Raw genomic sequence first — 16,644 nt, forward strand, 5'->3', positions numbered from 1 at the left:
CGTGGTGGCGGGTGCCTGTAGTCCCAGCTACTCCGGAGGCTGAGGCAGGAGAATGGCGTGAACCCGGGAGGCGGAGCTTGCAGTGAGCAGAGATCGCACCACTGCACTCCAGCCTGGGTGATAATTAGTATTGTTATTATTATTTTGTTACTGTGCTTGTGACCTTGAGCAAGATTTTAAACTCCTGAACAAGAGTTTCCTCATATGTAAAGTGAGAGTGATAATACTGTCTACTACATAGAATTATTGTGAGGATTAAAAGTAATAATGCTTTTAAATCTTTTAACATGATACCTGAAACATTAAGCGCTTAGATGTTGACTGCTAGTATGAATGTCTTTTATTTTTGAACCAAAGATTTAATAAAGCTTCAGAATAAGTTCTAAGGGAAAAAGACAGATTGATACATTGAAATGGTGAATAAGGCTATCTAAAAAAGGCTGTCTAAAAAGAGTTCCTTTTTGCCAGAAGAAAAGAACATAATGCTTTTGCAGGTTTGCCAGAAAAATATTTAGCTGGAAAGAGGAGAAAATAAAAGTTTGTGTGGAGGGGAAGGGAAGGGAGGGTTCTTTTTAAGATAGAGTTGAATACCAAGAGTGGTAAGTAAAGAATTTGAAGACTTGCTGAAGAGAAATCTGACCTCTCTTTATTTTCTCCCCCAGTTTCGCTTTTTCAATTTTAACACTTTTTTGAAACTTTAATTTAGACTTACAAAAAGAGATCCAAAAGAGTACAGAGAGTTCCTGTATACCATTCATTCAACTTCCCTTTATGTTAACATCTTGCATAACAGTGGAACTGTTTCTTACAGCTGAGAAATGAACTGTGACACAATACTATAACTAAAGTACAGGACGTATTTGGTTTTCACCAGTTTTTCACTGATGTCCTTTTTCCGCTTCAGGATCCATGTGAGGATCCACATTGCCTTTAGCTGTTGTAGCTCCTCAGTCTCCTCCAATCTGAGATAGTTCCTGTTCTTCTTTGTCTTTCATGACCTTGATACTTCTGAAGGGTACTGGTCCCTTATTTTGTAGAATGTCTCCAATTTGGGTCTGTCTGTTGTGTTGTTATGGTTTGATTGAGTCCGTGCATTATTGAGAAAGCTACCACAGAGGTGATACCCTTCTCAGTGAATCATGCGAGAGACTATGTGGTTTCGATACATGTTACTGATGATGTAAATCTTAATCACTTGGCTCGGGTGTCAGCAGGGATTTTCTGCTACCAACTTACTGCTTTTCCCTTTGTAATCACCATATATTGTGGCAGAGATATTTTGGGACCGTATATAGCATTTTGGATTAAACTTTCACCCACTAACTTTAGTATGCATCTCTGATCTTGCCTGTGGCAGTTATTACCTTGGTGTTCTAATGGTGATTTTTCTATTTTTCTCATTCTTTCTATACTTACTAATTAGAATTTTTGTGTAAGGAAGAGTTCTTGCTTCTCCCTTATTTATTTCTATCATTGTGGGTTTGTGAATATTTTTATTACTTGGCTTATAATTCAACACAATTGCTTCTTTTTTGTTGCTCGAGTTTTAGTTTTGGCCATTGGGAGCTGCTTCAGGTGGGTACCTGTGTCCTTTGAATATATAATAACTTTTAAAGCATTCTTATACTTTCTGGCATGATAAAATGCCCCAGGATCATCTTATATTTTCCCTCTCCCAGTTTTGGAATTAACCAGTTCTCCAAGAAGCCTGGTTCTTTTTATTGGAGAATGATATTTAGAAACCAAGGTCTGGGAACTAGGTGTGTTTATTGCTGAAGGAGTGTCACTGCTTCTCACCTTTCAGTGACTAGAGCTAGAAAATATATGTATATATGCTAACTCATGCATACACACGTGTGTGTGTGTGTGTGTGTGTGTATGCATGCATACATAAAGATTTGAAAGCCAGGAGTCTGTTGATACTGCCAGCTCTACTCTTCTCCTTCTCCTTCTTCTCCTTCTCCTCCTCTTCCTCCTCTTCCTCCTCTTCCTCCTCCTCCTCCTCTTTTTTTTTTTTTTCCCAGACAGAGTCTCCTTCTGTTGCCCAGGCTGGAGTGCAGCAGCACAATTTTGGCTCACTGCCTCACTGCCTCAGCCTTTTGTGTAGCTGAGATTTCAGGCACCTGCTACCATGCTCAGCTAATTTTTTGTGTTTTCTTTTTAGTAGAGACGGGGTTTTGCCATGTTGGCCAGGCTGGTCTCAAACTCCTGACCTCAAGTGATCCACCCACCTTGGCCTCCCAAATTGCCGGGATTACAGGCATGAGCCACCATGCCTGGCCACTTCATTTTTAATCTATACATTTTTAACTAGGTAGCTTTTTTATCTTAATAAATACTATGTGCATAATAAAAATTTCAAGCACAACTACTGTTACAAGTTTCTTAAGTATTCCTTTAAGAATATTCTGTAATAAATAAACATGTATATATATATAGTTGACCCTTGAACAACATGGTTTGACCTATGCAGGTCCATTTATACATGGATTTTTTTCAACCAAATATGGAGCAGAAATACAGTTTTCAGCCAGGCACAGTGGCTCATGCCTGTAATCCTGGCACTTTGGGAGGCCGAGGCGGGTGGATCACCTGAGGTCAGGAGTTCAAGACCAGCCTGGCCAACATGGTGAAACCCCATCTCTACTAAAAATACAAATATTAGCCAGGCATGGTGGTGAGCTCCTGTAATCCCAGCTACTTGGGATGCTGAGGCAGGAGAATCACTTGAATCTGGGAGGCGGAGGTTGCAGTGAACCAAGATCACACCACTGCACTCCAGCAATAAGAGCAAGACTCCATCTCACACACACACATACACACAATATAGTATTCATGGAACACAAAAACCAAGTATATGGACGGCCTGCAGTTCCCACAGGGCCAGCTGCAGGACATGAGCATGCATGGATTTGGATAAATGTGGGGATGAGGCAGTTCTGGAACCAAGTCCTCCTGTAGACTGAGGGATGACTGTGTGTCTTTGTATATTCTCTCTTTTTATTCTCGTGGGAGCATGCTATATACTTTCTCACCTTTTTCATCTAATTGGATATTTTGAGGCTATTTTTGACAGAGAAAAACCGTTTCTGAGTTCTGATCTGACAGGTTGAAGGGCCCCCTGAGAGATGGAAGAGTAAGAACTGCAGTGAAAAAGAAAAACCAAACCGAGATCTTCAGCCTTTTCTTGTTGCCTTAGCAGAAACTGATGTTTGTGTGTTAAAGCAAAGCTTGTTTGGGGATTTTTAAGACAAAACTGAAGCCTACAGTCCATGTTATGTGGGGAAAAAGTTAGTAAGTAGGATCTTCCCTGGACTCTGGATATGAGTAGTAGTGAGAGAATGCACCATTTCCACAGACATGACCCCATCAGCTGCCATTTCCCACAGATAAACAGAACATCATACTAAAACTACATGGAATTCTCTCACGTAAAGAAACCAAAACGTTTTAGAGACTGATATGTCATGTTTTAGATATGAATAAAGACCTGTTGCCATATATCTGAATATTTACATCAGTCATGGGAATGAAGATATTAAATTAAAAGGCTAGAATTTTGCATTTACTTTTAAGATGTCTTTACAAAAAACAAATGATCGTGTACACTTTTTTCCTCTTCTTAAAATTGATCACTGTGCTGTTGTGCACGATTTCCTTAATAAGATACAGCTATTAGTGCTTGTGGCATTTTGTGATTTGTGTAACTAACCCTTTCCCCTCCAGCTTCTTACCTTTCTGTTCTGTGATGTTGCAGGGTTGCCTGATTCTGAGTGATGAACTGAACCATGCATCACTGGTTCTGGGAGCCAGACTGTCAGGAGCAACCATTCGAATCTTCAAACACAACAGTGAGTTTGCTGAAGAATTCACTGCTGGCCTTGGTATTCTTTGGATCCATGGTGGGAGTTAACATTAGTTATATTAGCAGTTGAAAGTATAAATGAAGACAAAGTAGCAACATTTAAAATGTTCTTCTGGTCCAGTCTTTTAAAATTAGAGGTTGAAGGAAGCCTCTTGTACAAATATAATACTATCCTTTTATTTGACCATTAAGTTTTCCATCCCATTTCCTTGTTTACAGATCCCTTACTCAAATACATTTACTCGATGCCTATAGTGTATCTTGCCATAAGACTAGCGGTATTTAAATGAATAAATTAAGATCTCTGACTGGTTAATGAAGAGACTTAATAGATAAGCCAGTCCTTACAATACAGCAGACAGGTGCTGAAGTACAGCTATGAATAGATGCTGTGGGAGCACAGAGAAGGGTGGCCCTGAGCCAGACCTTTCCTCCCTCAGTGGGAATATCTTTGTGTATTATTAAAATGATTATTTAGAATAAAAATGCGTAACTTTCATAGTTAAAACACACACATAGGCAGTAAAGATGACTAAAGTGTATGTTAATATCATCTTTTCCCAAAATATGTACAGGCGCAGACAAAAGTTTGGAAGAATGTATACCAAAATGTTAGGTGTGTACCCCCGGATGGAAGATCATTTTTGCTTTTGTTCTTGTTTTTGTCTTGTCTAAAATGTTTTACAGTGAGAAATGAGATCTTATTAAATATCACTATGTAACCTGTTATTTTCCTTTTTTTTTTGAGACTAGAGTCTCGCTCTGTCACCCAGGCTGGAGCGCAGTGGCTCAATCTTGGCTCACTGCAACCTCCACCTCCCGAGTTCAAGCGATTCTCCTGCCTCAGCCTCCCGAGTAGCTGAGATTACAGGGGTGCGCCACCACACCTGGCTAATTTTTAGTATTTTTAGTAGCGACGGAGTTTCACTGTGTTGGCCAGACTGGTCTTGATCTCCTGACCTCAGCTGATCCTCCCGCCTTGGCCTCCCAAAGTGCTGGGATTACAGGTGTGAGCCATCATGCCTGGCCTCTTTTTACAATACACGGTGATTGTTGTTTGTCATTACATGGAACTCTACCTCATTCTTAAATGCCAGTGTGGCAGTCAGTGTCTGGATGTGCCCTCATTTAATTGCCCCGTCAATTGGACATCAGGGCTGTTTCTAAATTTTTCTACTGGGAACAGCACTACAGTTACAGTTTTGTATAATCATCTGGTTAGTGCCTTAGGATAAATTTCTAGCAGTCTCAGAATGCATGGTTAAAAGTATACATTTTTAATACTTTTCCAAATTGCCTCTAAGCATTATATGAACCTTTTTTTTTTCACTTTTATTTTAGGTTCAGGGGTACATGTACAGGTTTGTTACATAGGTAAATTGCATGTCTCGGGGGTTTGTGGACAGATTATTTCGTAACCCAGGTAATCAGCATAGTACCTGATAGGTAGTTTTTCGAACCTTACCCTCCTCCTCCTCCCCTGCCTCACTCTCAAGTAGGCCCCAGTGTCTGTTGTTCCCTTCTTCGTGTCTGTATGTACTCAGTGTTTAGCTCCCACTTACAAGTGAGAATATGTGGTATTTGGTTTTCTGTTCCTGTGTTAGTTTGTTTAGGATAATGGCTTCTAGCTGCATCCATGTTGCTGCAAAGGACATGATCTCATTCTTTCTTATGGCTACATAGTATTCCATGGTGTATATGTACATATATATATATATTTTTTTAATTTTTATTTTTGAGACAGAGTTTTGCTCTGTCTCCCAGGCTAGCATGCGTTGGCATGAACTCAGCTCACTGCCACCTCTACCTCCCCAGATCAACCGATCCTCCCGTCTCAGCCACCCTAGTAGCTGGCACTACAGGTGTGTTCCGCTATGCCTGGCCAAGTTTTTTGTTTTTGTTTTTGTTTTTTGTATTTTTTGTAAAGATGGGGTTTCACTGTGTTGCCCAGGCTGGTCTTGAACTCCTGGGCTCAAGCAGTCCACCCACCTTTGCCTCCCAGTACTGGGATTATAGGCATAAACCACCGCAGCCGGCCCACATTTTTTTAATCCAGTCTACTGTTGATGGACGTTTAGATTGATCCTATATCTTTGCTGTCGTGAATAGTACTACAATGAACATACACATGCTTGCATCTTGTATGAATTTTTCCTCAGCAACATGAGATTGACTTTTCCTACTCACTGGCCAACATAGGCTACAGTGAATCATTTTAAATCTTCCCAAATCTAATGAGGAAATAATGTTACTTTTTATTTCATTGCTTATTAGGTATAGAGCAACTTTTTGCATTTTTACTGTTTTTTAAACCCTACTTGTAAACTAATGTGTTTGTATTTCTTTATAAATTGGCCATTTTCAAACTGTTTCTATTTTTTACTGATTATAAGAGCCCTTTATATTAATTATCTTTTCCTTTATGTTGCATTATTTTATTATTATTTTTTTGAGAGAGGGTCTCGCTGTGTCACCCAGGCTGGAGTCAAGTAGCACAACCACAACGCACCACAGCCTTGACCTCCTGGGCTCAAATGATTCTCCTGCCTCAGCCTCCTGTGTAGCTAGGACTGTAGGCATGCACCACCATGCCAGACTAGTGTTTTTTATTTTTTATAGAGACAAAGTCTCGCTGTGTTGCCCAGGTTGGTCTTGAACTCCTAGGCTCAAACGATCCTCCTGTCTCAGCCTCTCAAAATGCTGGGATTACAGGAGTGATTCACCATGCCCAGACTGCACTATTTTTATATTTTTGACTTTGTTTTCAGTGTCTTCCTGTGCAGACACATGAAAATGTTTTTGTTGCCACACTTGTTTTACTACTTTCGGATTTTACACAATACCCTCCTTATTCTCAGATCATAAGATTATTCTCTCATGTTTTCTTCTAGGAGTTTTGCGATATTTTTTATTTAAATTTATGTGGAATTTGGGGGCATAACATTGGAGAGAGGTTAAATTTTTTTTTTTCTAAGTAGATAATATGGTTAAGCATTCTGCTATAGATATTTCTTTTTTTTTTTTTTTTTTTTTTTTGATACAGAGTCTTGCTGTGTCACCCAGGCTGGAGGGCAGTGGCATGATCTTGGCTCACTGCAACCTCCGCCTCCTGGGTTTAAGCAATTCTCATGTCTCAGCCTCCCAAGAAGCTGGGATTACAGGTGCCCGCCACCACACCCGGCTAATTTTTTTGTATTTTTAGTAGAGACATGGTTTTGCCATGTTGGTCAGTCTGGTCTCGAACTCCTGACCTTAAGTGATCCACCCACCTCGGTCTCCCAAAGTGCTGAGATTACAGACGTGAGCCACCACACCTGGCTGATACTTCTTTTATCTAAAGTTTTGACCAGTATTATTTTTCTCCTCCTTCTATATATAAATATAGAAAACTCAAATAATTCGTATGTTTTTACTTGTCTTCAGCTGATCGCCATACATTGCTCTCTGCCTAAGAACTGGAGGCTTTACAGGACCTAGGGAGGCTGAGGTGGGCGGATCACCTGAGGTCAGGAGTTTGAGACCAGCCTGGCCAAAATGGTGAAACCCGCCTCTATTAAAAATATAAAAATTAGCTGGATGTGGTGGCATGCACCTGTAATCCCAGCTACTCAGGAGGCTGAGGCCGGAGAATCACTTGAATCCGGGAGGCGGAGGTTTCAGTGAGCAGAGATCACGCCACTGCACTCCACCCTTGGCGACAGAGCAAGACTCTGTCTCAAAACAAACAAACAAACAAACAAACAAACAAACAACTGGAGGCTTTGAATCAGGACATAATTTACTTCTGTAGGGAACGTCTCCTGAATCTTGATTAGGTCGTATGCCGATTTTTTCTTAAAAATTACTGAATGTGTAAGCACAATCACAACCTTAGGCTATCTTATTTGTGTTTGTGTTCTGTGTTTTTATTACCTTATTTCTTTTTCTGTCAAAATCGTTTTCTGCAAAGAGCAAAATCATGTACTTTTATAACCCCTTCCTCCAGTGACAAGCAATACAGAATACAAAATCAGATTTTATGATAGGGCCAGGCGCAGTGGCTCACGCCTGTAATCCCAGGGCTTTGGGAGGCTGAGGCGGGCAGATCACCTGAGGTCAGGAGTTCAAGACCAGCCTGGCCAACATGGTGTGAAACCCTATCTCTACAAAAATACAAAAATTAGCCTGGCATGATGGTGGGTGCTGGTAATCCCAGCTACTTGGGAGGCTGAGGCAGGAGAATTGCTTGTACCTTGGAGGTGGAGGCTTCAGTGAGCTGAGGTCACACCATTGCACTCCAGCTTGGATGACAGAGGGAGACTCCATCTCAAAAAAAAAAAAAAAAAAGATTTTATGATAGGATGTCTCCCACCCCTATTAATTCCCTAGACTTAATGTTGCTTAAATTTTGGGGAGTTTTTTTTTAAGTACTTCATTTCAGGGCAAGTATTTTAAGTATGAAATCTGTATTGTGTCAACAATGGTCTTCAAAGCATTTGTCTTTAACAAGGAAATTATGATCGTCATTAATGGCAGTAGCAGCCAAGTTGTTTCCAGGCCCATTAACCACCATAAGAACCAACAGAGCCACAAGAACTTGGTTGTTTATAGACAACTGATGAAGTCAAACATGGAATAATTTCAACTGATTGTCAGGCTTGCTTAACACACAGACTTATACATGCCCCAGACGGGTGTATTTTTAACCCAGTACCAAAATAAAACTCTTTAACAAGCGTTTATTGAGTACGTCCTGGGTGAAAGGAAATGGAGCACGCACTGTGAAGTTTTTTTACCCCTTGTGTTTATTTTTTTAGGAGGAGTATGTATCTGTGATGGTTTATTCACACTCTCTCGCTCTGTCTTTTTTACGCATTTATTTCCGAATGACTCACTGGGATTAGAGATACAGTTTGGTTCTGTATTTTTCGATAAACACACAGAGGCTAACTTCATGGCAGGGTATTTAACATGAGACAGTGGTCATTTTATAAGCAAGCTAATGAACTGAGTCAACCACCACAGTCCTTTAGTCAAGTTTCAATGGTTTTGAACATTTGTTACATTTTGGATTTCAATTCAAGGTGGCAATAATTCACCTATTTTGCCCTGCTTTTTTCTGCCCAACTGTAATTATGTCCTTTGCTATCTGAGGCATAGTTTCTGAATGAGAAATATATCTCTGCCTTTCCGGAATAAAGTTAGGAAAGAGGAAGATGCGGTATGACTGTTCTTTTTTGTGCTCTGTAGATATGCAAAGCCTAGAGAAGCTATTGAAAGATGCCATTGTTTATGGTCAGCCTCGGACACGAAGGCCCTGGAAGAAAATTCTCATCCTTGTGGAAGGAATATATAGGTAATCCTGCTTTATTATTATTACCTTTGTGACTTGGCCCCATGAAGTCATAGAATTTTTTAACTGAAGGGAACATTAGTCTATCCCCCTCTGGAAACTAAGGAGACAGTATGTATAAGTCGCTAAAATACCTGGAAACAGAGTCAGCATTAGAACAGAAGTCTTTTTGTCTAGTTCTTCATTATTCTTTCCATTATACAACATAGTCACCAAATCCCCTTTCTATTTGGGTCTTTTATTTTTCTAGTTTGTAGAGGGAAATTATATGTAGGGGCAAGAATTGGAATATATATTTTAATATGTCAAAACAAATTACACACCATTTAATTTTAATAAATATTTTAGGCTGAGTGCAGTGGCTCACGCCTGTAATCCCAACACTTTGGGAGGCCAAAGTGGGAGGTCGCTTGAGGCCAGGAGTTTGAGACCAGCTTGGGCAATATAGTGAGAGCCTGTCTCTATAAAAAATAAATAAAAATTAAAAAGAAATATTTTATTTTGGTTAACTTTACAGCTTTTACACGTATTTTTACCACCTAATTTTTTTTGTTCTTTTGTGTCATTTTAATTGCCTGTGCAATGTGATGCAAAGTCTAATGTTGCCTGTAATTACAAGCTTTAGAAGAATCTGCTGTGACCTTAATTCTTTTTGTCGTGAATTAAGATCTCTTGTGTTTGGTGCTTGTTTTTTGTTTTTTGGTGGTTTGGGTAGCTTTTTTTTAAAGATGGAATCTCACTCTGTCGCCCAGGCTGGAGTGCAGTGGCGCGTTGTCAGCTCACTGCAACCTCTGCCTCCCGGTTCTCCTGCCTCAGCCTCCCGAGTAGCTGGGATTACAGGTGTGCGCCACCATGCCAAGCTAATTTTTGTATTTTAAGTAGAGACAGGGTTTCACTGTGTTGGCCAGGCTGGTCTCGAACTCCTGACCTCAAGTGATCCGCCTACCTCAGCCCACCAAAGTGCTGGGATTACAGGTGTGAGCCACCGCGCCCAGCCGGTGCTTGTTTTAAAAGTCCAGTTTTCTTTCCCCTAGTCTTTTGCCTTGCCATGGCTTCATCTACCTTTGTCAGTTTAAGCCACAGATACAGTTGTCAGACCATTTAAAACCCAATAAACTCAGCTGGGCGTTGGGGCTTATGCCTGTAACCCCAGAACTGTGGGAGGCCAAGGCAGGTGTATCACTTGAGGCCAGGAGTTCGAGACTAGCCTGGGAAACATGGGGAAACCCTATCTCTACTAAAAATACAAACATTATCTGGGCATGGTGGTGGCGGGCACCTCTAGTCCCAGCTACTTGGGAGGCTGAGGCACAAGAATCGCTTGAACCCAGGAGTCAGGGATTGTAGTAAACCAAGATTATGCCACTGCACTCCAGCCTGGACAATGGAGCAAAACTCTGTCTCAAGAAAAAAAAAAAGCAGTAAACTCAATGAAGTGCCAAACTCCCAATTTTGATTTAAGAAGTCTCAGTATATATGTATGTATATATATTTTTTTCACGTTTTGTCAGCATGGAGGGATCTATTGTTCGTCTTCCTGAAGTGATTGCCCTCAAGAAGAAATACAAGGCATACTTGTATCTGGATGAGGCTCACAGCATTGGTGCCCTGGGCCCCACAGGCCGGGGTGTGGTGGAGTACTTTGGCCTGGATCCCGAGGATGTGGATGTTATGATGGGAACGTTCACAAAGAGTTTTGGTGCTTCTGGAGGATATATTGGAGGCAAGAAGGTAAACGAGCCATGAGAATGAGCGATTAGAGATAAAGTCACTGGCAATTAGATTTGGTACCTCAGGCCTAGCAGATGGGGCCCTGAACTGGGACGTCCCCAAATTTGCCTCTGGTTTATGCTCATAATACCAGTGAGTGACTCTAATGTCTCCTCACTGAACTAAAGGCTGGTTCTGTTCATTGTTTGTTGTGTTCTTATTTGAGCTTCTTTCTAAGCTACATGCTGATCTGAGATATAGAATACCCTCTTGTGTGAAAGAACACACAGTGGTGCTCCCTGCCCGCCCCAGCCTTCTGTTGGTTTTTCATTGTGCTCACAGTTTCAAAAACAGTGGGGTTGTCATGGGAGCCCATGGGAGTAGCAGGTCACCTTGCCCTTGGACACAAATATATCATGAGTGAACATGCAGACAGGAAGCAAAAAAGTTGTGTCAGCTGTGGGGTACTTCAAAGCATTGTATTTTTCAATTTTTAAACTATGAAGTTGCCTTTTCTGGGTCTTTGTAGTCAGAAAAAAGTCATATGGTGAATTTTGATGCAGGTAAGAATCTGTGGTGTGGTAGAAATGGTGAACCATAAAGACAGAGGCCTGGGTCTGAATATTTCTCTGCTTACTTTGTTAGACCTCAGGGAAAACATTTAACCTCTCAGTTTCCTTGTCAGTAAAATAGAGATAAATATGCCCAGCTTGTAAGATTGTAGTAAGGGTTTAAAAAGTAATATATGTCCATGCTACAACATGGGTGCACCTTAAAAACATTATGGTAAGTGAAAAAAGTTAGTCACAAAAAGTCACATATTGCATGTTTTAAAATATGTGATAACTAGAATAAGCATAGAAACAGAAAGTAGATTAGTAGTTACCGGAGGCGGAGGGGATAGGGAAATGGAAAGTGAATGCTAATGGGTATGAGGTTTCCTTTCAGGGTTATGGAAATGTTCTAAAATTAGTGGTAAAAGTGGCACAACTCTGGATATAATAAAAACCACTGGCCGGGCGTGATGGCTCAAGCCTGTAATCCCAGCACTTTGGGAGGCCGAGGCGGGCGGATCACGAGGTCAGGAGATCGAGACCATCCTGGCTAACACGGTGAAACCCTGTCTCTACTAAAAATACAAAAAATTAGCCGGGCGTGTTGGCGGGCGCCTGTAGTCCCAGCTCCTCGGGAGGCTGAGGCAGGAGAATGGCCTGAACCCGGGAGGCGGAGCTTGCAGTGAGCCGAGATCGCGCCACTGCACTCCAGCCTGGGTGACACAGCAAGACTCCGTCTCAAAAAAAAAAAAAAAAAAAAAAAAAAAAACCACTGAATTATACTTTAAAACGGTGAATTCTGTGGTATGTGGCTTATATCACAATGAAGCTGTTATTTTTAAATGTTGACTGCAATGTTAGGGAAAAAATAATGTATGTCAGGTATTTGTATATGGCACAGAGGAAGTGCTCATAAATGATCTTAATTTTGCTTCACAACTCAATATTGGGAGTCTTAAAGAATGGTTTTGCTGGGCACAGTGGCTCACACCTGTAATCCCAGCACTTTGAGAGGCTGAAGTGGGAGGATTGCTTGAGCCCAGGAGTTCAAGACCAGCCTGGGCAACATAGTGAGACTTCATCTCTACAAAAAAGTAAAAAAAGTTAGCTGGGTGTGGTGGCACATGCCTGTAGTCCCAAGTATGGGGGAGGCTGAGATGAGAGGATTGCTTGAGCCTGGGAGATCAAGGATGCAGTGAGCCATGATTACACCACTGCATTCCAGACTGGGCAATAGAGCAAGACCCTATCACAGAAAAAAAGGTCATTCTTTTAATACTTGATAGCCTTTTAGAGAGAACTCATTTTCAGTGACTTTTAATCAGCTTTGATAGATTTTTTTTTTTTTTTTGAGACCAAGCCTTACTCCATTGCCAGGCCAGAGTTCAGTGGCACAATCTTGGCTCACTGCAACCTCTGCCTCCTGGGATCAAGCGATTCTCCTGCCTCAGCCTCCCAAGTAGCTGGGACTACAGGCGCGTGCCACCATGCCCAGCTAATTTTTTGTATTTTTAGTAGAGACAGGGTTTCACTGTGTTGGCCAGGATGGTCTCGATCTCTTGACCTTGTGATCCGCCCACCTCAGCCTCCCAAAGTGCTGGGATTACAGGTGTGAGCCACTGCACCCGGCCAGGTTTGATAGATTTTTATCTCAAATTTTACCTTTTTGTTAATGGGACCAGGCTCACTTTGGAGAGTTAGTTGTTTTTTAGTAAGCCTTGTGACTGTGAACCAAAGGATAGGAAAATAAAACTCTGGGAGATCATTTAAGTACAATATATTTGTGCTTTTGGTTTTTTTAGTACAATTTTTAATATTTTTGAGATAAAACTGTTTTATAGCCACATTTGTGTCTCCCTAATTTGTTCTGGTACATAAGCTTCTTGTGTGTGCATTTTAAAGATTTGGTGAAATTAAAAGATATCAAAGAATAGGGATATACAGTTAAGTTTTTTTGAAACCCTTGTAAATAACAGAGTTTTACTTTATTCAGTGAGATGTCATTGGCATTTTAATAAAATACCTTGTAAATTTCTATTTCACATTTATATCATTTTATACATTTCTGCATATCTGGAGGAAGTTCTAATGCTCTTAAAGTTGATGTTAGAGAACTTATTTAGGGGTGGAAGGATGGGCTTTACAGGCACAGAGAGCTGCAGATGACATTTTCTGTGATACTTGGAATTAAATCATTATATCTAAAAAGCAATCCAAACACCTTGTTTAATTCAGCCTTGTTCATTTATTTTTAACTTTTTTTTTTTTTTAAGACGGAGCTTCACTCTCTCCCCTGGCTGGAGTGCAATGGTGCAATCTCAGCTCACTGCAACCTCAGCCTCCTAGGTTCAAGCGATTCTCCTGCCTCAGCCTCCCGAGTAGCTGGGATTATAGGTGCCCACCTCCACGCACGACTGATTTTTGTATTTTTAGTAGAGATGAGGTTTCACCATGTTGGTCAGGCCAGACTTGAACTCCTGACCTCAGTAGATCCACCCACCTTGGCCTCCCAAAGTGCTGGGATTACAGGCATGAGCCACCATGCACGGCCATATTTCTAACTTTAAATGATACATTCTCCAAATTTAGAGGGGTTGTTTTAAAACTAGTTTTTCTCCTATGTTGTTCCATGTTTAAAAAACAAAACCGGCCGGGCGCGGTGGCTCACGCTTGTAATCCCAGCACTTTGGGAGGCCGAGGCGGGCGGATCACGAGGTCAGGAGATCGAGACCATGATGAAACCCTGTCTCTACTAAAAAAATGCAAAAAATTAGCCGGGCATGGTGGCGGGTGCCTGTAGTCCCAGCTACTCGGAGAGGCTGAGGCAGGAGAATGGCGTGAACGCGGGAGGTGGAGCTTTCAGTGAGCCGAGATTGCGCCACTGCGCTCCAGCCTGGGCGACAGAGCGAGACTCCATCTCAAAAAAAAAAAAAAAAAAACCCCAAACCTAAGAACTTTGCCATGTTTCTGACCCAGTTGTTGCCAGCAGTATGCTTCAACCATGTTGGTTGACCTTGTATCTCAGATTAGTGTCCCTATTCCAGTGCCACTGAAGCGAGGAGTCCTCTAGAACTTAGAAGGAAAGGACTGACATTGCCAGTGAATGCAAGAATTGTCTCTACTTATCTGCCTCTGTGAACTCCCCAGGAGCTGATAGACTACCTGCGAACACATTCTCATAGTGCAGTGTATGCCACGTCATTGTCACCTCCTGTAGTGGAGCAGATCATCACCTCCATGAAGTGCATCATGGGGCAGGATGGCACCAGCCTTGGTAAGTCTTTTTCTTGAAACATTGCATAAGTCCACCTAGCAGCCAAACGTGCTGTTTTTCTTGAGCTTTTTTCCTAAAATAAATAGTCAGGTTTACTAATAGGCAGAGCTGGCTGGTGTATGGTTTCCATGGACACTTTTTTAGTGTGTTTGATACATATGCCATGAGAACGACCCTGGCTCACTTCCTGTGGAATTTTCTTATTTATAGATGGGAGGCTTTACTCTTACTATCCTACATACCCTCTTAACTCAGAGGTAATATACCTTCAAGGTTTTTCTTGAATTACATAATTTTATGTGAAGGTGTAATTCACTGTTAGTGATGTTTCATTAACAGCATAGTTAAGAGCTGCTGTTTTCATAAATTAGTATTCCTGATTTAATGCCTTTTTAAAGAGTTTATAATTTCATATACGGTAGATAATAAATGACATCCTGAATCTGTTTATTTTGTCTTTGATGGGATTTGTAGTCCCAACTAGATGCCTTGATTTAAACATACTACTGTGAACAGTAAAGTTCAGTGTTCACTTTCTGACATTTGACTTTCATTTTGCAACACCAGAGGGCAGTATTGACTACAGAACAGTGGTGCTAAAAGGGGAGCAACTGGGTGTCTGTTTTTACTTTAAAAGAAAATATTTTCATTGCATATATGAGACAATAATTTCACTTGTCGCTTTTTTTTTTTTTTTTTTTGAGACGGAGTCTCGCTCTGTCGCCCAGGCTGGAGTGCAGTGGTGTGATCTCGGCTCACTGCAAGCTCTGCCTCCTGGGTTCACACCATTCTCTGCCTCAGCCTCCTGAGTAGCTCGGACTACAGGCGCCCGCCGCCACACCCGGCTAATTTTTTTGTATTTTTAGTAGAGATGGGATTTCACCGCATTAGCCAGGATGGTCTTGATCTCCTGACCTTGTGATCTGCCCGCCTCGGCCTCCCAAAGTGCTGGGATTACAGGCGTGAGCCACCATGCCTAGCCCACTTGTTGCTTTTTTAATGCTTATAAAGTCAGTTTGGCATTTGTAAAAGATTTCACATTATCAGCCATGAGCTCTCCACTCTACATTTATGTAATACTTTATTGTAAGATTGATTTGGCTTGCATCGAATAAAGTGGCACATCTGATTTTGATTGGTTTAAGACTGTTTTCTTTTTTTTTTTTTTTTTTTTTTTTTTTGATTTTTGATTTTTGTTTTTGAGACAGAGTCTTGCTCTGTCTCCCGGGCTGGAGTATAGTGGTGCGATCTCTGCTCACGGCAACCTCCACTTCCCAGGTTCACATGATTCTCCTGTTTCAGCCTCCCGAGTAGCTGGGACCACAGGAGTCTGCCACCACACCTGGCCATTTTTTTTGTATTTTTTGTAGAGATGGGGTTTCACCATGTTGCCCAGGCTGGTCTTGAACCCCTGGGCTCAAGCAATCTGCCTGTCTTGGCCTTCCAAAGTGCTGGAATTACAGGTGTGAGCCACCATGCCCAGCTGACTGTTTTCTTTTCTTTTCTTTTTTTTGAGACGGAGTTTCGCTCTTGTTGCTTAGGGTGGAGTGCAATGGCATGATCTCGGCTCACCACAATCTCTGCCTCCCAGGTTCAAGCGATTCTCCTGCCTCAGCCTTCCCGAATAGCTGGGATTACAGGCATGTGCCACCACGCCTGGCTAATTTTGTATGTTTAGTAGAGACTGGGTTTCTCCATGTTGGTCAGGCTGGTTTCGAACTCCCGACCTTAGGTGACCTGCCTGCCTCGACTTCCAAAGTGCTGGGATTACAGGCGTAAGTCAGCACGCCCAGTCGACTGTTTTCTTAAATCAGAATTTTACCTTAACATTTTTTCTGATCTGTGCTGGATCCTTGTTATCTCTGAGAGATTTTTGGAAATAGTGAAATGTGATCATTTTCAGTTTTGT

At 41.5% G+C, this 16,644-nt stretch overlaps 1 protein-coding gene across 2 annotated transcripts in view; it reads left to right on the forward strand.

Annotated features, from left to right (window-relative positions):
* Positions 1 to 16,644, forward strand: part of SPTLC2 (serine palmitoyltransferase long chain base subunit 2) — a 109,842-nt gene that overhangs the window by 53,608 nt on the left and 39,590 nt on the right. For both annotated transcript variants that reach the window (XM_055288630.2, XM_055288631.2), the window contains exons 6-9: positions 3,758 to 3,851; positions 9,095 to 9,200; positions 10,709 to 10,928; positions 14,609 to 14,735. In XM_055288630.2, coding sequence (XP_055144605.1) covers positions 3,758 to 3,851; positions 9,095 to 9,200; positions 10,709 to 10,928; positions 14,609 to 14,735 — 547 coding nt within the window. The remainder of the gene's footprint in view (positions 1 to 3,757; positions 3,852 to 9,094; positions 9,201 to 10,708; positions 10,929 to 14,608; positions 14,736 to 16,644) is intronic.

This window comes from Symphalangus syndactylus, chromosome 8 (genome assembly GCF_028878055.3).
Source record: "Symphalangus syndactylus isolate Jambi chromosome 8, NHGRI_mSymSyn1-v2.1_pri, whole genome shotgun sequence".
Classification (NCBI taxonomy): domain Eukaryota; kingdom Metazoa; phylum Chordata; class Mammalia; order Primates; family Hylobatidae; genus Symphalangus; species Symphalangus syndactylus.